This window comes from Dromiciops gliroides, chromosome 2 (genome assembly GCF_019393635.1).
Source record: "Dromiciops gliroides isolate mDroGli1 chromosome 2, mDroGli1.pri, whole genome shotgun sequence".
In the NCBI taxonomy this organism is placed as follows: Eukaryota; Metazoa; Chordata; class Mammalia; order Microbiotheria; family Microbiotheriidae; genus Dromiciops; species Dromiciops gliroides.
Window position 1 is genome coordinate 369,445,307 of NC_057862.1, and position 22,865 is coordinate 369,468,171.

At 38.5% G+C, this 22,865-nt stretch overlaps 1 protein-coding gene across 1 annotated transcript in view; it reads right to left on the minus strand.

The window, feature by feature from the left end:
* Positions 1-1,689: 1,689 nt before the first annotated feature.
* MROH8 (maestro heat like repeat family member 8) overlaps positions 1,690-22,865 on the minus strand; it is a 53,256-nt gene continuing 32,080 nt past the window's right edge. Inside the window, exons 11-24 of the mRNA XM_043980787.1 lie at positions 21,250-21,365; positions 19,519-19,671; positions 18,837-18,997; positions 16,851-16,983; positions 15,515-15,705; positions 14,206-14,343; positions 13,793-13,907; positions 13,378-13,521; positions 12,605-12,769; positions 10,732-10,887; positions 9,854-9,976; positions 7,455-7,554; positions 6,779-6,844; positions 1,690-2,556 (exon numbers count right to left, since the gene is read on the minus strand). Of these exons, the coding sequence (XP_043836722.1) occupies positions 2,408-2,556; positions 6,779-6,844; positions 7,455-7,554; positions 9,854-9,976; positions 10,732-10,887; positions 12,605-12,769; positions 13,378-13,521; positions 13,793-13,907; positions 14,206-14,343; positions 15,515-15,705; positions 16,851-16,983; positions 18,837-18,997; positions 19,519-19,671; positions 21,250-21,365 (1,910 nt within the window). The 3' untranslated portion in view covers positions 1,690-2,407. The remainder of the gene's footprint in view (positions 2,557-6,778; positions 6,845-7,454; positions 7,555-9,853; positions 9,977-10,731; positions 10,888-12,604; positions 12,770-13,377; positions 13,522-13,792; positions 13,908-14,205; positions 14,344-15,514; positions 15,706-16,850; positions 16,984-18,836; positions 18,998-19,518; positions 19,672-21,249; positions 21,366-22,865) is intronic.

Sequence of the window (22,865 nt, forward strand, 5' to 3'; positions counted from 1 at the left end):
AGAAGAGACCCTGAGGGCCTAAGGCTTTCTAATCTCAGCCCAAAGCTAGGGTCCCCAAATCAAAATAAATTTCCACAATAGAGACCATTTAAAATCAAGTTTGTCTACTGCAGAAGTCAGAAAATGAACTATGAGGGCCAGGGGAAGTGAAGAGAAAAATAAAGATATTCAATGAATCATTTAGTAGTAAAGCACTCAGAAGAGAGGAAAAATGAGGTGAAATATCATTCCACCATTCTGGGAGGGCCTATATTCATCCCTTTTTTTGTTGTCTGAAGCATTCCAAGATGGAACTAATGTCAATCCTTTAATTACTCTTAAGACATCTTGGGGTTTTCCCCCTTCTTCTCTCCTTTCATCTCTTCTTCCCTCCCCTCCTTTGCTTATCAGTATGTAAGTGATTTAGGGTGAACAGAGGTTGGCAAATTCTGGTGATTATTAGGGTTCCTTTCAGGTAAAGTGAGGCTTTAGGAATAGTCAGCATAGGTAGTTGTATATGTAATGTTGCACAAACAGCAGAAGGCCCTGATGCCAAAAAGAAAAAACAACATCTCACCCCAAAAAAGAACTCTCTTCTGCTCAAGAATATGATGAAATTCCTCAACTAAAAATTAATTCCTTTTATTTAGGACTTGTCACTTATTAAAATGCAAATATGCTTTAAAGAGTTAATATATTGAACTTTAGGGGCAGCTAGGTGGTGCAGTGGATAGAACACTGGCCCTGGATTCAGGAGGACCTGAGTTCAAATCCAGCTTCAGACACTTGACACTTACTAGCTGTGTGACCCTGGGCAAGTCACTTAACCCCAACTGCCTCACCCCCAAAAAAAAAAACCACCTCAAAAACAAAACAAATATATTTAACTTTACTATTCATTTTCAATTTAGGGTAAATGAGTTTATAATTCAAAGATCTGAGTTTACTGAGAATAGATTTTGGTAGGGAAAAGAGAATAAATAAGGGTCCTGGGGTATGGAATGAGAACATGTAAAGAAACTGAAGCTAGAAGTGCCAAAGACAAACTTTATCTATTTGATGGCTTTGCCTAAAACCAGAGTGACTGGGAGAGGCAGTCAGAGTAATAATGGTGGGAAGAAGGGTGCAGTTTTTGTCTACGATATTCCCACTTTTTTTTTCTTTTTTTCTCCTAACTCTCACTATTGCAATAGACTCCCTTCCTCCAGTCTCCCTCCTCCAATACATCTTCCATACATGATATTCCCACTGTATGGGTCTAATCATGCCAAATACCCTGCTCAAAAGCTATTGGCCTTTAGGATAAAATACAAAGTCTATTGTTGGGCACTGAAAACCTTTCACAGTTTGGTTCCAACCTATCTATCCAGAAGAATCACACACTAAATCACCCTTATGCACCTTATTCTCCTGCCAACCTGGGCTACTTCTCTGTCTTATTTTTGGATTTGTATCTATAATGTTTGGCCTAGTACACAATAGGTATTTAACAAATGCTTATTGCTTGCTGGTTTTATCTTGCAATCCCACAAAACAATTACTACTTATATAGAGATGTCAGTTATATACAATGCAAAAGGGAGGGGGAAATGAATACACAAAAGCTTATAATAGATATTATTTTATATTTAAATATTTAATATTGTATTACAGTAATAGCAATATGCAATAAAATGTTTTATTCAACATGCTGAAGCTGATCAAAATGAAAATTCCAGAAATTTCTGTTTAGGACACAAAGATTTCATAAGGGTTATAAACCCAATTCTGGGAGAAAAAACACAGTTCATCTATAAAACTAATAAAAATTCAGAAGTGAATATATCCTTCTGAAACCTCTAATGTAATTTTTATTCAGTACCTCCTCAACCCTTCTAAATGGCTGAAATAAGAGTAGTTTTAAGTAACCCAGTGAAAGTTTCTCTCAAGTAAACTCTACACAAAAATCATACGCTGGGTTCCTTCTCCCTGTTGGTGATATAGCCTATGTGGGGGAAGGGGGGGAAGGCAATAGTAAGTCTTGAGGCTTCAAAAGTAGCACGCTATAAATATGAGGGGAGAGGTTCTCCTGTACTTCTCCCAACCCCTCCTCCCTAGACCAGGGCATCCTGAATAAACTAGATTGGGATCATCCATATTGTAACCAATGTTTACCTGCTATGGTGTGTCTATCTGGATTTTCCAGCAAATTGAGCACAATCCAAAATGTAGCACCTTTTTCATCATTTTTTTTTTAACACAATCTAGTTTGCCCTGTCCTATACTACTATTCTAATTCCTCAAAGAGAGAGGCTGCTAGTAAAGTAGTGGATATCCCAGATCATTCACTGCTTTTGTTAAGTATGAAAAAGATAGGGGCCTCAAAGCTTCTATCTCTGTCTTTACATGGAGCTGGCTCTCACCTGATGTTTGTGGGTTTGAACCATTTCTAATTATGGATATAGTTGAAAAGCTTTCTCAGCCTGCATACTACAGGTCTGGGCTCTGGTTCTACACCTGCTTTTTGGACTCGACAAAGAGCCTGGGATGCAATGATACGCACAGAAGGCTCAGGATCATGCAGCAGAGGTCTCAGAACTAAAGAAAGAGAAAAGTGATGATTAAAGGCTCAGTCGGACTTAGATTCTTTGATTCAGACATGGGAGCACTGGTCCCTATACACATAGTGTAGGAGAGAGCAGAGGGCCCCACGAAATTCTGGAGTACTCCACGTGGTTCACCTCCTCCCTGGTACCTATAGATCTTTCTGACCCATGAAATGCATGGAGTCTAAAAAAGATTCTGCCTTCTGCCAGTTTTATGTCTATCAATACATTTATGTCTCAGACAATCCCAAAGCAGTCATTTGTGCCCTCTTTATGTGTCAAACATTCATCCAACACTTTACTCATGAGTAATAATGACATTTTCAAGTAATGTACTGCCAAATAATCTATTCATATGAATGGCCTATCCTTTTATCAATTATATCCTTAAGTTTAGAAACACTGTGTAGGCAGGGTTGTAAAAGAACATATTCATTATGTTTAATGTGATTGTACATATATAACCTATGTCAGATTGCTTTCTCTTGGGGAGGGGGGAGGGAAGGGAGGGAGGGAGGGAGAAAAATTTGGAACTCAAAATATTACAAAAACAAATTTTGAAAACTATCTCTACATGTAACTAGAAAATAACAAAATACTTTTATGATGAAAAGAACATATTCATTCACTGTTGGTGTAATTGTTAACTAATAGAATTTTTTGGAGAGTAATCTGTCAATATGCAGTAAAAGTTTTTAAAAAATCATACCCTTTACCCCAATAACTCCTAGGAATATATTTTGAAAGTTTACAAAAAAACAAAAAACCCTATCTCTCCAAATTTTCATAGCAGCATTATATGTAATTGTAGAAACAAAACCAACCAAACAAAAAGTAACCAGAAATAATCTAAATGTCCAACAATAGAGGAATGGTTAAATAAATGGTGGTACATTAATATAACTAAATAGTATAATATAATTAATATTGACGAGCACAAGGAATCCCCAAATAACTCTATGAAATAATGCAAAGTTTAAAAAGTAGATGAATCAGGGAATGAAATATATAATAATCTCAACCAAACAACTGGAAAAGTGAAGAAGGAATGGACAAGGAATCCTGATAAAGACTTAGAAGAAGTGACTGAAAAGTTAAGATGTATTAATCTAAATGTAAATAGGTTCTAAGGAAATTTGTTGTGTTAATATTCAATTTTTATTTTAATAAAATTTTTAAAAGATTACATCCTTAATTATTGTCTTTGTATCCTTAGATTATCTAAGGACCTCTTTTAAATCTTAACTCCCTTTTTGGTCTCTAATTTTTTGAGGTCTCAAGGCTAAGGAAGGAATAAGTGATTAAGGATTAGTGAGAATTGGGTCTAGTGAATCTAGACATTTACTTTTGAAAAGTTTGCTGCACAGATATTATTTACTTTAATGTTTGGTATTTGTTATATTAAGATGTTTTAACAAAAGAGTTGTATTTTTTTATTTATTCTCCCCAAAGGAATGGAATGTTCATGGTTCTAATGTGGTTCTCAGATACAACTAAAGCCATGTATACTCTGGACCCTGAGAACGTGCTATCTAGTGGCAGCATATCCTAATTGCAAGAAAGGTACCTAACATCAAAATACCCAGACACTTGATGGCTGAAATTGTAAAGCTATAAAATGACAGCAAAACCACAGTAAAAACGAAAATGTATGACTGCCCTTTATATGTGCAAATTTCCCTATCTCCTTACTGGAAAATTACCTTGATTCACTAGATATAACAAAGCAGCCATTCAGATTATGACCCAATCTTTGGAAAGTCTCATTTTCTCAATAGGGTTATTAAATAATGCCTCACATGTCCTAGCAGGTAAATTCTGGAAAATCCCTGAATCAGACAACAGAATAAGTTCCAGATATACACAGACCATGCCATAATGACTAAGTAATGAGGGGTACCAAGACTAACACAGCTTAAATCACTGAAATGGATAGCAGTGGATGATTCTTTGGAGATTTCATCTACTCTCTTGGCCTCAATAGGTGATAACCTATGCTAATGATGACCCCCCCCTCTCAAATTATATACCTATTCTCATCTCTAGAGCTCTAGCACCATATTTCTAACTGCCCACTAGATATTTTCACCTAGGTATCCCAACAGTATCTCAAATTCAACACATATAAAACAGAATTTGTCTCCCCCAAAATCTTTCCCTCCTTCTAACATCTATTTCTGCTGTTCAGTCACTCAGACTGGCAACCTCAATGTCATCTTTGACTCTTACCCTTCATTCAACCTCCCATATCCAATTGGTTACCAATGCCTATCAATTCTACCTTTGCAATCAAATCAGCCCATTCCTGTCTGGGTTTACTCTAACTGCCCAGGCCTCATTTCTTCTCCTTTAGATAACTATATCCTCTTAATTGGTATTGCTTCCTCCATCATATCCCCCCAATTCACTCTTTTATTTATTTATTTGTTTGTTTATTTATTTTGGTGAGGCAACTGGGGTTAAGTGACTTGCCCAGGGTCACACAGCTAGTAAGTATTAAGTGTCTGAGGCCAGATTTGAACTCGTCCTTCTGAATCCAGGGCCAGTGCTCTATCCACTGCGCCACCTAGTTGCCCCAATGCAATTTACTCTTAATATCACTGTCTGAAGGATTTTCATGAGATATTTATAAAATGCTTTTTAGACCTTAAAGTGCTACATAAATGTCAGATGTTGTTATTATTTCCGTTTTATTCTTATCTTTTTGATAGGGGTCACATAGAAATGGTCCTGGGAATAGTCATTATCTTGTTATATTAATTCTTTAATGTTCTACATATGGATAAAATAACTCCATTTTGTAATTAAATATAAGTATTAGGATGGTAGTTTATCCTCTGAGGGGTCACTGACAACATCCTTGATACAACTGGAGTAGCAGACAGGGCAACAGAGATAATATGTACTCCATTTCGTTTCCATGTGATTTTGATATATCTGTTAGGTAACTATATTTTGAAAGATTTTGGTTCCATGAAGCTTGGAGATTTGGTATGGTAATATATATGTAAAAGAATATTCCTAAATTTTTATGGCTCAGTGTTATGTTCAGGTAATCAACAAAAATTTTTTTAAAGTTTTTTTTTAACAAGCATTTATTTTATGGTCTCATTCTAGTATAGTTTATTGGTTGAATTCTCCAGAATATTTTGAAGTCTGTATTTATGGTATAGGGATTTGTCATCTGTCCATGAACAATAGTGAACTTCTCATGTATAATTCTAGCCATCAAGTCCTTTCTTGCTAGGTGCTAAATCTTTATGGCCTGTAATGAGATATTGCAGTTTTTACCATTCTCTTGAATACTCTAAATTGATTAATAAATCATGGCTCCTTAAGGATAATCTTTCTGTAGTTTCTGATGGCAATGACCTAATCCTGAATTGCCATCATAAGCTTATCCCTCTGTTCCCACAAATATGCCTGACTCAGTTCTGATCACATCACCCCTCTACTAAAAAACTTTCAGTGACTCCATATTGCCTTTCAAAGTATAAACTCCTGAGCCTAGCATCTAAGGTGCTCCACTGTCCAGTTTCTAACTTGCCTTTTAAGTGTTCTGTCATCCTTCTCCCCTCCACATATACTATGTTCTAGCCAAAATGGACCCTTCTCTATTCTCCATTCTTGTCCTCTCCTCTCCTGTGTCCATGCCTTTACTTTTTCCCATTCCCTGTTCCTCGAATGTGTTCCCTTCTCATTCTCACCACACTTTTATCTGTTAAAGTTCCTCCCTTCAAAGACCAACAAAGGTGCAATCTTCTCCATAAAGCCTTTCCCATGCTCCCAGTTGCATGTGAACTCTCCCTCTTCAAACTTCTCATGAAACATTGCCTGGACTTTTCCTTTGTAATGATCACATTATCTCATATAACAGATATTTGTATATTTGCTTTTTCTCCCTTATTAGACTGTAAACCCTCGAGAGAAGGACTTATAGCATATCTATTTTTATAATCCCAGCACTTAGCATGGAGACTTGCAATAGAAAGTACTTAATAACTGTTTATTGAATTGAGCTGGAGGCCATCAAAATGCTACAAACATGGTGAGACTAATGCTTTGGGGATCTAAGTTTCCCAGCTTTACCTTGCAGAAGATCTGCAATAAATTAAACCAACTATATATTACTATCTAGTTCAGCTCTCCCAGATATCACCTCAGTCAACTTCAAAATACATATGAACTTCAAACTCTCCAGGGTTATCACCTACCATCTTCTATCCATTCAGTCCCCTTCATACGGAGTTCACTGTGGTCCATGTACTTTGCTAAGAGCCCTAAATACAGGAGAAAAACAAAACGAGAAAAAAAAAACCCAAAGAATCATTTATTTGGCTTCGTGTTCTTGGAAATAGATGGTGAAACATTTATCTCTTTTGGAAAACTAAATGGTTTACAGATAATGAAACTAAGCAGTTTGAGATAAATAAGCAGGTTCTTAGAACTGGCATCTTAGGGTCTGATAGTTACCCACAGGAAACCTGGTTTCCTTTCTCCCAAAAGTCTTTTCCATAGAAATGATTTTCAGGGATGGGAATAATGGAAAACACAGGGAAAGTGGGATGGTACACTCTATCCTCATCTCTGTTTCTTAGGATGCCCAGTTCCCTTCAAGACTTAGCTCAAGTGCCACCTCCTACATGAGGCCTCTCCTGATCTCAGCATCAGCAGTATCCTCCTCCCTCATATTACTTTGTATATATTTTATATTGACTTATCAGTTTCTTCCCTGCCCAATGGAAGCTCCTGGAAAGCAGGGGTTGAGATACAAAGACAAATGAGATAGTCCCTGCTTTCCAGGAGCTTTCAATGGACACTTAATAAATGCTTGTTGAATGAATCACTGAATTAAACTATAGAAATAAAACAAAATGATTTCCTAGTTACCTATAAAGAGTACCGCTGCTCTTCTTAAATGGACTCGACGGTTTTGGGTATACTTCATGGTCTGCATCATGATGTTACATTTCCCCCTACATTTTTGTTCCTGGTGGGCAAAGGGGAGGGGAAGAAAAGGCATAATAAATAGCAACAATATAGATATGATCTTTAGAAACCTCATTACTGCTTCCCAAGGGCACAGACCATGTAACGTATGTGGTTAGTTTGACAATATTTGATAAATTATAACAAATCCCTAAACACAACATAACAGATATCCACATCTTTGTTCGTGAATGCTCTCCATTTTCTCTACCTATCTTCGTAGGTCTAGCTAAAGTCCTTCATGCTGTACCACAAAGCCTTTCCTTGATGGCTACAGCAATCTCTCCTTTCTCTGAATCCCTGTAGTACTTTTTATCTATTCCAGTTATTTGGCACTCAATCATTTACTTAACTTGACATTCATATTTAACTTTTCGTGAATATAGGCAGAATTTGTGTCTTGTACTTCTCCATATTCCTCACAGTCGCCAGTACAGTGCCACCATAGTTGAATGAACAAATGACTGACGATAAATAAATGAAGAGATCTTAATCTACACATATGCAATCCCATGGAAGAGATATAGGCAGGGCCTCTGGTATTTCTTAGTTATAGCTTGAATGCAAGTATAAACCAGGCAAATCTTATCTGTACTTTGAAAACCTGAGGGTTATTATCTATTCATTTCCTTTTCTTTCATTGATATTTATGGAGCATTACTATCATTGCTTTTTCTTCTAAACAAAATAATGTTCATGCTCCAATTCCTTTTCTTCCTAGGATACCTCTCTGCCCAAGGTGGTATCCCTGAAAACTCTTTTGTTTAGAGCCACTTTGGGTTTATGTCATAGATCTGAGAGTTTATAAGAGTTTATATAAAATTTACTTTCTAGCTCATTTCCAAAGTTAAAGTATAGTTTTAAAATATAAATAAAAAAAATGTGTGAAAAGTTACATTCTACTTAAATAGAAAAAAGTACCAACTCACCTACATTAAAGAGTAGGAGATAGATAATATAAAGTGTATAATGCATAAAAGACATGTTAAGTGTCTTCATGAAGCTTACAAATAAACCCAGATAAGACATTCAAACCAACTGTCTTGCACTTATTACTATAAAAGTTGGCTATGTGCTATATTTAATACATTGTCATACTGACTTAGTAACAGGTCAAAGGTATAACATCCAACCAAAGTACCCAAGCCAGTAGGCCAAAGACTCACCCTTGTTTCTTCTGAACAAACCCTGTGGATTCCCTCCAGCATTTAACTATGCTAAGTAGACTACACTTGGCCAACTTTAGGCAGTATTCCAGCCCAGGGCTTCTTAAATTTTTTCCACTCATGATTCTTGTTTGCCCAAGAAATTTTTATCTGATCCTGGGTATATAGGTATATAAAGTACATACATATAACCTTTTACTGTTGCTAAATTTTTTGTCACCCCCACGTTTAGTTACCCAATCCCACATAGGGTTGCGACCCACAGTTTGAGAAGCTAGAATCTAGAGGACCCCTGGAGGAGGCTGGCTTAGTTGAAGGAACTCCCTACCAAGGTCAAACTAGCTCCAGGATCAGACCCCTCAGGATAATTCTAGGCAAAACTATGACCATCAATTTCTATATCTGGAGCAGAAGAATTAGGGGGCAGGAAGAGAAAGAATAAAATGTGAAGGTTCTAAGCTACTTTAAAGGGAAGGAGCAGCCCAGAGAAGGCCATTTCCACCACCATGTTAAAGGGGAAAAAGGTACACCTTTGGGATAGGGGACAGCTCAGATTATCCTACCCTACTGACGGCTCTGATGTGGGTTTCCTTAAGGCTATCCTGGATCCAAACCTATATCTGACAGCTATCCTCAGAAACTTTCTTAAGTTTGTAGAAGGAAGACACATGTCCCAGAAACAAGACTGGAAGGGTCTCGGCAGCAACAGTGATGTTCATATCAGGCTGAATAGGTTGAAAGGTCTCACACTGCCTTAGTGACCCACGCTGTTAGAGTACCTTCTGTCAGCTGGTGACAATCTACTTTGTTATATCCAGAGAACAGTTTAGAGATGGTTTCAAAACTAATATATCACATTTAATTCAAACCAACAAACTGAGCACCTGTTGTGTGCTTAACAGTGTAGCCACTGAGATAAACTAGTAGAGTTAGAAATCTGTTCCAGTCGTTTTCTAGGGACAGGGGTAAAGGGAAGGTGGAATTGAATTTAGTCACACTGAAACTACAGACCAGAGATCCAATGATAACAACCAATGAAACAGGAGAAGCAGGAAATGTTCTGTTTTCCCATTCTCCTGCATTAAAAAAACTCATTACAGCAAAGAATTCACCACAGCACTACTGTTCACTTACAAAGAATTTGCAGACCACTCCTATTCCAGAAGAATTGCTGTGCCAAGGATCTTTATTGTACACTTCTCGTGGCAGCTTCCACTTTAAGAATTGGCAACATATAGTAAGAACCCTACTGCTCTCCTGTGAAGGGTTGAAATTGGGAACAAACATCTATTATAAAATAAACAGGCACTAGATTTGGCAACCCTACTTAAGCCATCACTAGTACCTAGATCAGAGTTCTGGGTGTGAAGATCCTTTTCCCAAAGAAGGTGTACCAAAAGTTGGTGTTCTCAAGAGCTATACACTAGGTTAGGATGCATGCCTTGGACAGAAAATAAATGCCTAGTTGATCTCAGCACACTTCTATGACGTGCTTGTTACTGTGCACAAGCATATGCTTTGAGTAGGCAGTATGCTTACCATTTTCCATTCCTGCCAGCCCTAAATGGCATATGTTTAAATTACAGTTCCTGCAACAAAATTGGGCAAAATGGTCCTCTTCCCTACTAGCCCAATGGACCCAGAAAAGCCTTTCTCATGCATAATACCCTTGAGGATTTCACCCCAACATCTTATGTCAGCTGGAGTTTCTGACATTCATTTTATCTTATCATCCATCTGATTAATAAGCTCCATTTCATCTCTTTTCCCAGTTCTGATGCCCAGATTTCTGCTGTACCCGTCTTCCTACTTTGGCAAATAGTTCTCTTCATCCAAAAAGGCTCACCCTTAATCCTTGAGATGCTGACAACTTAGTGGCAGGAGGTAACAGGACAGAAACCAATGTAGAAATAACAGATCCAGTTCCAGAGTTTAAAACTAAAACAAGTTTCCAAAGTGACAGCCTGACCTCTTACGATTTTCATGGACGGGAGAAAATGTCAGCGTCTTACCTCAGTTACAGTGTCATTTTCATCCTGCAAATGGAGAAGTAATGGAATCAGGCTCTCTAGAATTTGGCCTTCTATGTCCTTCTTATCCTTGCGTTTCACCTTCTTAATGGAGTCTCCAAAGAGGTTCACAGCTAGAAGATGAATATTTGGTCTAATCTAGAAAGGAGGTATCCAAAAGGAGACTCATTGAAATGTATTCCCTCTTGAATTATGGCAATAATCCATTACCACTCTCCTGCTCATAAATCTTCAGTGGCTCTCTATTGCCTACCAGGTAAAGTGGAAATTTCTCTCTTATATTCAAGGATCTCCATAATCTTGTCACTTTAAACTGTTGCCCTTATTTTATGATGCTTATTGTGCACTCTATAGTCCAGCTAAACGAATCTGCCTTCTGTCCCTTAAATGGGTCCCATTATCCTTTCTTTAGGTCTTTACTCATAATTCCTTATCCCTAGAATGTCCTTCCTCCTGTTCCTCTACTGAATTTCTACTCCATTCTTTATAAGTCAACTGAAATGCAACCTCCTTTATGAAGCCTTCCCTAAATGCTGCCCCCTACATTCATTGGTAACAACCTTTCTCTTCAAATTTCACATAGCACTTTGCTTTGCACCTCTCTAATGCACTTGTCATGTGTTAATTTGCATTATTTATGTGTATGCTTTATTCCACTACTGGGCAGTAGGCTCCTTGAGAGCAGGGATCCTATCTTATCTAAACTTTGTGTGAAGTCCTCTGCATATGCTAGTAAACCGTTATTTAATATTTCTTGAATTGAACTAAATTAGGTTGGATTAAACTAAACTCAGATAAATTGTTCACCTGGACAAATCATTCAATAATTCTGCATAAGCATCACCTTGCAGCTACTTGGCAGAAGGAAGGAAATCTAGGATGTGTAAGATCAGTAAGACACACAGGAGTTGGAAATGTTTGACCATATATCTGCATATGATAAATGGAATGAATCCTTTCTTTCTGTACTTAATCAGTTTAAAAAACAACACTACACATATATCCTGTTGATTTTCTCTTTCTGTAGGCCAAGCACCCAACTTTAGCACATTCAAGTTCACTGATTAGGTTTGTTTTTTTCTTGTGAGGCAATTGGGGTTAAGTGACTTGCCCAGGGTCACACAGCTAGTAAGTGTTAAGTGTCTGAGGCCAGATTAGAACTCAGGTACTCTTGAATCCAGGGCCGGTGCTTTATCTACTACTGATTAGTTTTTGAAAGTAAACTCAATCTTTCTTTCAATATATCCTCCTTCTCCACTCTATAAGGCAGTCTTTTGTAGAGCAAGAACACCAGACAAGAGGCCAGAAGAACTAGGTTCTAGTCCTGGGTCTGCATAATGGCTTACTCTGTGACCATGGGCAAGTCAATTGACCTTGTGGTGCCTCAGTTTTCTCATATGGAAAATGAAGATAATAATGCTCATCCTAACTATGTCATATGTATATCTTTAGCATCAAAATAGACAGGGATGGGGCAGCTAGGTGGCGCAGTGGATAAAGCACCGGCCCTGGAGTCAGGAGTACCTGAGTTCAAATCCGGCCTCAGACACTTAACACTTACTAGCTGTGTGACCCTGGGCAAGTCACTTAACCCCAACTGCCTCACTAAAAAAAAAAAAAAAAGACAAGGATGTGAGAATGCTCTGAAAATGATAAAACATCTTACAAATGTAGCAAAGTAGCATTAGTAACAACTCCAATCATCATATATATAGAATGTGTATACAATACATAACACAAACATTTATACATACATATATGTGTATGTGTATATATGTGTGTATGCGTGTGTGTGTGTGTGTGTATCTGTAAGCACCCAGCACTTTGAAAAGCTTCCCTTCCCTCTTTTTCTTACATCACCAAATAGGGGGAATAGGGCCTGTATGGTCGTTTTGAGTGTAGTAAAGTCCATGGTATCAAGGAGACTTCGGAGTATACTGATGGACAATAAAACAATCCTTTCATTTGTTTCACTTAAACTGCTTAAGATGACTGGTATCATGTCCTTGATAGCTTCCTCCTGCATACCCAAAAAAGAATTCAATTAGAACCTTACTTGCAAAGGTCAATATAATACATATTTCACCTCAGATTGGTTTGGCAAAAGTTATTTACCCAATCCTTGTTTAGTGTCTGGTAGTTTGGTTCCCAAAAGGAAACAATCCCAGGTAGGGAGAAAGAAAGATAGAGACCAGGCTACCAGGGCATCCTTCAAAACCCCTAAGGCTATTCCTAACCCAATTCATTGTTTATGGCCAGGTCTGATCAGGATGAGATATATTTCTGTATCTTCATCTTACTGACTTCTGTCTTAAATTATAAGATCCTGGAGGGCGGGAATAGTGTCAGTTTTATTTGTTTTGTGAGTTTATAATGATTAAGTTTATGATGAGGATACTATGAACACAAGTTTCACAATTTTAGGTATATGAGGCACTTAGGAGTATTTAAGAGTTGTTTACTGTACCTGCTAGTAAGAGGTTTGGGATATCTTTATATAGGCTTTAAGAGCAGTAATTCTATACTTCTTTGTTACAAGGGAGGGTTCTCTGGGGGGAACTGGGAAGTGACAGTGATATAAACACAATTTTTAAATAAAGATTTTCAGTTCTGGGACTTCTCTCTCACCTTTCCTTGATGATGACAGAGAAGGTGGTCTATTCCTTTCAGACTGAGAACTCTGAATTGTTGATTTTCGTGGTGCAGCCATTCTTTTAACCGAGTGATGGTATATCTGCTAGGAAGCCTTTTGGCCAGTGGACTCTGGAAAAGCTACATGTTGAGTAATTATAAAAAATTGATTGGAAAATTTGCTATTCACTGGAGAGATTTCCCCCCCCTCCTTGATCATACTCTTTGAGACTTCAAGTCTGTATGAAGCTCATGAAGCTTCTACTGGGAAATGACAATTTTTTTTCATCCCACCCCAGAACATCCAATATAGGGTGGAGAATTCACCCAGCATTATTTCTGGGGCATAAACTGGGAGGGAACTTATTGTCTACCATCTTTCCTTTATCTACTTCTAAAGAATGATTCTTACCTCAACAAAGAAGGCTGCAGATGTAAGTCTATGTTTCTCATTCCCTCGATTAAGTAAAGGGATTAACAAATATAAGACCTTATGAGCAAGTATATCATGTTTTTCCAATAAAACACTGTAAAGAAGAGGATCAGTATGATAAGCCTATATAAGAATAGGGCTTGCCCAGGAGGTAATTGTAGCCTTTGCACAAGGGCCCATCAGGTAATCTGAACTTTCTGAATGGGATGAAGGGCTAAAGAGAGAGTGACAGTGGCCCAAATCCCTACAATATCTATCTGGTGGCTCAGAATTATCAGTATTTGCCCTGCCCTCTTGGTGGAGGTCTTCCTACAGGCCACATACCATTATTTTCTTTAGGAGGCTGGGCTAATAAAAGGACCATGATAAATAATAAAACACCCATATCTTACTTGGCAAGAAGAGATACTCCTTCAAGATGAAAATTTTCTCCTTCCAAAAAGCTCCATCCTTTTTTCTTTTCCATGGTATCAAATTCATACCAACATGCCGTTCTTAGAAGGAGGGTCTTGGTAGCTTGTATGGCAAAGCTAAATGGAAGCAACACCAGGATGAATGGATATGACATTTTCCTCGCAGAAAAATAACATCTATACTATTTAAGCTCCATGCCCTGGTATCACCACTGAGGGATGAGAACAAGTCCTAACAACAATTGTGAACCAGAGAATATATATTTGTAATTCTCTTCATTCCAGCTCCCTTAACATTCCTTTCACACTCAAGCAACCCAAGTGAGTAATATTGCCTGGGAAAGACCTTACACTCCTACTTCCTATTATTTGGAAATCAAACTCATTTTCTCTCAGGGAGGTATGGGGAGAAGAGTGGATTGGTGACTATGATATGGGTGCCCTGAAGGATTAACAACACCTACTGCTTTCTAAAACAGTTAAACTGTCCCACTTGTTATACTTCTAATAAAGACTTAAAATAATAATCAGATTTGGAAAGGACAGGACAAATCATCTAGTCCAACCACTGATTTTTTAGAGGAGGTAACTAAGGCCCAGAGAGGGGAATTGGCTTGAGTAAGGTTACGTTGCCAATAATTAGGAGAGTCAAGACTAGAAGCCAAGTCTTCTGAGTCTTTCTTAGTCAAGCACGAACTTTCCATTACTATGCTGCTTCCTCTCACAGCACCTTTCTTGAAAGAAGGTAAAATGATTTGGATACACAAAGGTATTCCCACCAGTCCTATATAAAAAAGGTTAAAAGCCATTAGTCAGGGCAGCTAGGTGGTGCAGTGGATAGAGCACCGGCCCTGGATTCAGGAGGACCTGAGTTCAAATCTGGCCTCAGACACTTGACACTAGCTGTGTGACCTTGGGCAAGTTACTTAACCCTCATTGCCCAGCCCCCCCAAAAAAAACCCTATAAAAAGCCATGAGTTAAAAGTAAAATAAATAAGTATCGTTGAAGTGATATTGTCTACGTCTCGGTGTTATCCTTAGGAAGTTTGTAGGATACTTTGCTAGACCTAGGCTATTCTTTTTACCTACTAAGGTTGTCACAGACAACCTGCTGTACATACTGTGATGCTACTCTTGATGTCCCACTCTTTTGCAGAGAACTTGGTACCTCTAGGTCAGGTCCAGCTACCAACAAAATGCTACAAGAAGTCAATGAGTGTGTCCAATGACCTCATTATTTTCTCTTTATCTCATTAATTATAAGCATGAATATTGTAACTGGCAGTACCTCAAAGGGGTAGAGGTGGTATTCACTTCTTGCCTGCTGTATACACCATTTGGGATAGTGATATCTGACATTGTAAGGCCAATGCTGTGATGGATCTGAATGAGGAGGGCCATGAGGAGTTGAGGGAAGAGACGATACATTGCTGCTCGGAGCTTATTTCCCACAAATACTTCATAAAGAGCATCAGTTGCCTGAAGGAAACAGAAAAGACATACAGCTGAGCATAACACCTGCCCACCCCAATGCTGATTTCCCATTTCATTTTTCTTCATACCAGCATATGTTACCTTAGTCTCTTGTCTCACTGGTATAAGAGCACCTCATTAATAGAAATAAATGAAATGAGAGAATTGCTCCTTGGGGAGGCACCCTTGAGCCCATAATGTGCTTTACTGATAACAACATTGTTAAATGTCAGAGCCAAGAGGATTCTGAAATATGCCCTCATCCAGCCCTTCGCTGCAGAGAAGACTGAAGCCCATAGAGAAGTGAAGTGCTCAAGGTGACACAGCTTGGGTCTAACCTCCAGGTCTCTTCATTCCCAGTTAAGTGCTCGCTACTGCATTACATTACTACAGAGAACCTCCAAGAATCAGTGTCCAAGTTTAGTGTTGCTGAGCTAGGAGGCATTGAGGGAAAGAGGGAGAAGGGAGAAGATGGAAAAGGGAATAAAATGACATTCCGCCTAACCACCTTTTTTTGAAGGTTGAAACCTATCCCAACACTTTTTAGTAACTTTGAAGCATCCCCCGTTGGTATCTGAATTTAGCTTTTCCTCTTCTCCTTTTCTTTTCCCTCCCATTTACACTGGGTATATCTTGTATATATGTGGCTGTTTACATGTTGTCTTCCCCCATTAGAATGTGAGCTTCTTAAGATCAAGGACTCTGTTTTTGCCTTTCTTTGTATCCCTGGCACTCAGTATAGTAAGGCAAATAGTAAGAACTTAATAAATGTTTGTTGACTAACTGATTAATTCTCTCCTGCGGATCAGTGGAAACATGTCTAGAAGCCAGTACATGTGGTATGAGGATTCAAGGCATAAGCTAGGCTAGGAATGACAATAGGTCAAGAAGTTAGCTGTAACAAATTTTTGAGTCTTTTCCCAAGCCATTCACCTTCCTCCCTCAGCCTCCCTCCCTCTTCTCCTTGCCCCTTTCCCCCACATACTTCAAGCATGCTGTACAGCACAATGGGCTCAATTCATGGGATATAAAGATAGGTAAGAGTTATAAAAAGGAGCACTCCCTCAATCTCTGTGCCCTGCCTGCCAGACATCCATGTCTCTAATAGTGAGAACCCTACTGAAGATGTGAGAGAATATAACATGAGTTACCGCCACAGCTATGTATTCCATCTTGTCCTGATCCACAATGTGACACTTCTGAAGCTTCCGCAGCAGTCTCCACAGAATCCAAGTTGTGCTGGCCAAGTCAACATCAAGAGTCCTCCACAACTCAGCCAAATGCCTGAAAATATCCCAAAGCACTGAGACAGAGGGAATACAATGATTCAAGGGCTACAAACCATCATACTGCCTGCTGGGAAACCTCATCATTTGGATCCTTGGTCTCAGTTCAGTTCCCTAGGATATGAAAAAACCCACCTTGTTAAGAACCCATAAACTACCTCAATAGATGTAAAGATGGAGTTATTCTCTTCATCCTTAAAAGGATCCTGGCAGATTTTCTTAATAGTAAGTCAAATAGGTCGAGCTTGCCCACTTCACCTGGACTGATCTTTTGTTTCTTTGTTTCTTTTTTGAGTACCACAACTGTTGGTACTCAAAAGTTGTGGGAGGTGGGAGAAGTGGAGGAAATCATAGCCAGGGAGACATGGGAAGAGCCAAGGAGGAAGTGGAAGAGATACCTATTCAGTCATCTCATAATCTTTTCTTTTTTTTTTTTTTAGTGAGGCAATTGGGGTTAAGTGACTTGCCCAGGGTCACATAGCTAGTAAGTGTTAAGTGTCTGAGGCCGCATTTGAACTCAGGCACTCCTGACTCCAGGGCCGGTACTCTATCCACTGTGCCACCTAGCTGCCCCTCATAATCTTTTCTGATGCTATTTGGGCATCTTGGTTTCCTGGGTCGCCACTGTTCACAAATTGTATCATTCACTTGTCAAACTTGATTAATGCAAAAATTAGTGTATGCCTTGAAAAAAAAATTCTAAGATATTTCAACTAGAATGCTAAGCCTGACTACTAATGGGAAAATATGGAACAGATATCCAAAAGTTTACATGGTTGGGGGAAATAACTATGGCAGGAAAAGAATCCTATTTCTAGAACGAAATGATGAAATCTCTCTGCTCATCATTAAGTAGCTACAAAGAGACAGCTTCTCTGAATCCTTAAACTATTTATACAGAGAACAGATGAGGTGCTCTTAGAAAATGGATTAATTCAAGCCATGAGGAAGTACCTTTATTTTTTTTTTAGCCTGTGGCTTACTTGTCAATTTGCTGAGAATGCTTCAGGAAGAGAACAGAGGAATCTACTAAAGCAGGGAAGCTTCCAAGGACTTAAGGAGGCATATTGCCTTTAAAAACAAACAAACAAAACAAAACAAAACCATGGGGATGGGAGGGCACTGAATAGATATGAGCTGTAGCTGCCAAAAGGGCCAGAGATAGAGCTTAGGACCAATTGCACTATAAGAAGAAACTACCCATTAGCAGAGGAAAGAATGGTTCCACTGTTCAGCTTACCAGCTGCTATTGTCAAATGGCTGAAAATCATAATCTGCTATCTTGTGTAGTGAACATGGAAACATTACACATTTTTCTAGGCCCAGATTGGTCACTTAGGCTTTCTAATGTGCTTGACATTCCCAAAGGGTATAGAGTTAGGGATGAGGACTAGAACTATGATTTCATATAAAAAATACAGTGAACTTATGGATGACAAAATTCCTTCTACTAATGAATTTATAGTCTTAGAGAGTAGCCTAGAGTATTAAAAGATTAAGTGATCTGCTAGGCTCACAGTATTGGTATGTATGAGGCAGGGTTTGAGCAAAGGTCTTCCTGAATCCCACTACTACACAACACTGCCTCCCATAAGAATATAGTATTTTTTCCTCCAATAGCATTTCAATACACAAACATGATTAATACTGAAAATGGTTGAGAATATAGAGGAGCAGAATTCCAGAACTGTCATTATACAAACTATTTAACAGTATATGTATATTTTATACTATATATTTTAATATATAATTATATATACATATATGTATTAAAAAATTTACCAAGAATATAGGTATATCTGAGTTTCCTTACTCCTCCCATCACTCAAAATCCTCAGAGAACCCCTTTACCTGTCAAATGGAATCGGATGAAACAAAAGGTGGTTGAGCACCACATCTGTATACTTGGGCTTGGAGATGAACAGGCTTACAATGCTCATGGCCTGTTGGCGGGCACTAGGCTGACTGATTATGGGCAGCCGGATGCAAATAGCTCCCACGATGTCCGATACCTGAGATGAAAACAGTAAGCAACTAAAACCTTGCTAAAGTATATGACTGGATTTTAGTGCTGTTCTTTAGTGCTCTAGAACTAAGTGAATGACTCTCTAAGGTGACAGACAAGAAAGAAAAATGCGATATTCCTTTTTCCTATCCTTTATGCAGATACATTATAACTTAAACATGTGAGTTAATTTTTTTTCTCCCAATGAAGCTATTAAATTACTGAAGAGTGAGGCCCCTGTCTTAGATCTCTTTTGTATTTCTCTCACTAGATACATAGTAAATACATACTCAGATCAATAAATGCTTACTTACTGAATAAAGTGAAGAAAGCTTAGGCAATGATAAAGCCTGAGGAAAGTTCTGGGCCAGGGTCCCTTTAGCAGCTACACCCTATCCTCTGAGATAAGGCTTAATAACCTAGCTTCCAATGGGACCATAAGATTTAAAATCAACCTAGGCCACTGTAAGTGATAGGTTCCTCATACTTGCTTCTGATACAGGAGCTTACTTCCCATGAATCTCTCACCTTCTCAAATCGTGTTTCTGCACTTTTAACCAGGGTCACCAGCAATTCTCCTGCTGATTGTTGGGTACGGGGATGTTTCAGATTTTTCAGTCCATTCAAGGTAGTCAGTATAAACTGAGTAAGTTCATTTGGACTGAGAAGAATTTCAAAGACCTGAAATACATTAAGAGAAATGAACTCTCAGAAGTAGGGTCCAATATAAAAGAGTCCCAAACCAAGAGCCAGTAGCCTGGGCCTTTAGCTCTGTCTGTCTCTGCCATGTGTTTAGCTATGCAAAGTTGGGCAAATCACTTATTCTCTCTGAACTTCAGATTCTTCATCTGTTAAAGAAACTGTTAAAAGTCTGAGTAATGAAGGCTCTAACTAATAGACAACAGGAAATAACAGGTGGGTCTAAAACAGAGATTCTTAACCTAGGATCCATGGACCTTGAAGGTATGCATGGCTAGAATAATATCTGCCCTGAGGCTCAAATGAGATAATACATGTTGAAAGTATCTTGAAAAGCATAAAGTGTGATACAAATGAAGGGTAAAATATCTTGATTTCCACAGTGCTACATAAGCTTCCCTCACAAGGACCTTGGAATAGGTACATAAGCACTATTACCCCCATTTTAAAGATGAGAAAACTAAGGATCAGAGATGAAGTGACTTGCTCAGGATCACATGTTTGACCTGAAACTCAAATTTAGATCTTCTGACTGTAAGACCAGTGATCTTTCCATTACACCTAGCTGTCTTAACAGGGTGCAATTACTGATACCCTAAAGGGAAATAGCTCCTAATTATTGCTTTAATTTCCACTTCATTGTTGATGAATTCACCCCTTTCCAGACCACGGATTCTTAATTTTTTTGTGTCATGGACCCCTTTGTTTTTTTGGTGAAATCTATGGACCCTTTTCAGAATAATGTTTTTAAATAACTATAGGAAATGCTAATTTTCAGTTAGAGGTTAGTGAAAATAAGGATGTAATTTTTTTCCCCACCCAAGTTCTCAGATCCCCTGAAATCTATCCATGTAATTCTTTCAAGGTCCAGGGATCATCGGTTAAGAAGAATCTGTTAACTCTGTTATTATCTTTTAGGTAAACATTTACAAGACCTTCAACAATACATACATTTTTATTTTAGGAGCAGAACTAATAGATCATGACTCTATTTAGGGTAATATCTGTAATCTATTGGCTGGACTCAACATCATAATTACAAAGCATTTATTCCCTAATAGAACATAGCACCACACAAAGGGAAACTACTTACCTTCATAAGGAAACATGTTCTACTTTTGATCTAATTTCAGTAGGATCTATTTTTAGAAAACATTATTTTTTCCAGTAGCAGAGGCTGGATATTTAGAATTGCTTAGGAATAATTTTTACTTAGGTACAAGTTGGCCTAGATGGCCTGTGAAGTATCTCTCATCTCTGAGACTCAGTGATTTTGTGATTCTGTGGTTGTACTGTCTTCCTTCCACATTCTTTCATCCACTCTCCCAGTGACCAGGCCATGCTTTTGCCAATACAAATAACACAACTGCCTGAGGTTAGGGCAGTCTGTGGGAGAAGAGTTATGCTGTTCATTTCTATGAAGTTATCCACGAGCAGGGATCCAATCTGGGATCTTGGCCTCCTTAGCATCATATCCTAACCAACTGAGTAGACTAGGCCAGATATATAAGGGGTGTTGAGAAAAACCAAGCACCTACCTTCCAGAATCATGTCAATTACCTGGACAATTCTGATGGGGTTGCTATAGAACTGTTTGATGCTGTACGTTTCTAGGAATTCCTTACATGTTTTCATTGCTTCTTTTAAATTCGGACGACTCTTATCATTAGTGAAACCTGAGAAATATAAGGAAAATGTTGCATCTATGTCTCTTTGCTTCTTTTCTCAAGATTTTGTACATTAGTGTCCAGTGACACTAATCACCGCTTCTATGCCCAATTTACAGTGTTTTTAAAACTATGATTTTATTTTCTCCTGAAAACAGATGCAACTGTCTGCCAGCTTCCCTTAAAGGGTAGCCAAAATTGGCAACTGTCCTCAGATAATTGGGCTATTGATCATTACTGGTGGACTAGGAAACAAGAAATCTCAGCAGGAAATCCTAAAGAACAAGATATTCATATGAAAGATGAAGGGATATATATGCATGGGACAGAAGGAGGTTGGTTTGGAGGTTTGGAGCAGAAGCATAAGATGACAATGGGAAGAGGAGGGATTCCAAATTGGAGACCTTCTCTAAATAGAAAAGAGTGAATACTATTTGTTTTTATCACAAGTTTGGCCAACACAATCATCCAGGTCAGTACCTCACTGATTAGCAGAGAGCCCCAGGATACACTGGTTCCTGTTGCACTGCTGTTGACCATATACATGCCAGTGTTTCTTTTATTGCCTCTCAGATGAAATACAAACTACTCCATTTGGCATTTAAAAACTCTGTACAATCTGGTTCCAGCCTGTAGGATTACACTGATTGCACATTTTACTTCCTCTCAAGTACTCTGTCTCAACCAAATGGATACACTTGCTCATGGTCCCCAAAATTCTACTTCCTGTGTCTCTTCTTTTGTACAGACTCTCCCCTCGTGCCTCTTGGGTGGGCTCACTTCCTTCAAGGCACAACTCAAATGTTATCTCCTGAGCTCTTCTGGATCCCTACCTCCCACCCCACCCCAGTGCTTCTCCCTGCCCAGGGACTTTGTCTTTCTCTTGTATAGCATCTATATTTACTTTTCTGGGTATATGTGGGTTTTCTTCTCCCAAAACAAATAAACTCCTTAAGGGTAGGGACTGATATTTGCTTTGTTATCCCCAGTGGCCAGCAGAGACCCTGACAATCATTTGACAATGACAACTGGCTTATCAAGTGTCTACTATGTTCCTTGCAATGTGCTGGATGCTAGGATACACAAATAGAAAGAATGAAACAATTGACTCAAAAAAAGCTTATAGAAATAATAGGTGCTTAATAAAGACCTATTGAATTGAATAGCAATAACCCATCTTTCTAGAGCCCTCTATGTTATATAAAACACTTTCCTTACAACAGTCTTGTGAGGCAGGTAAGAAAAATATTATTTTCCCCATTTTACAAATGAAGAAACCAAGGCTCAGAGAGGTGAGGTGATTTTTGCCTAGGGTCACAATGTGCCCAGTGTCAAAGCTGGGATTCAAATACAGGTAATCTGACATTGAATCCAGCACTCTTTCCACTGTAACATATTATCATATAAATAGGTTTGCCCCCACCGAACTATCCAGCTTCTTGGTAGGTGGACAACAGACACTGGTGGCCTAGGTTTTTTCAGCCTATGGCTGAATTGCTCACTCTCCAC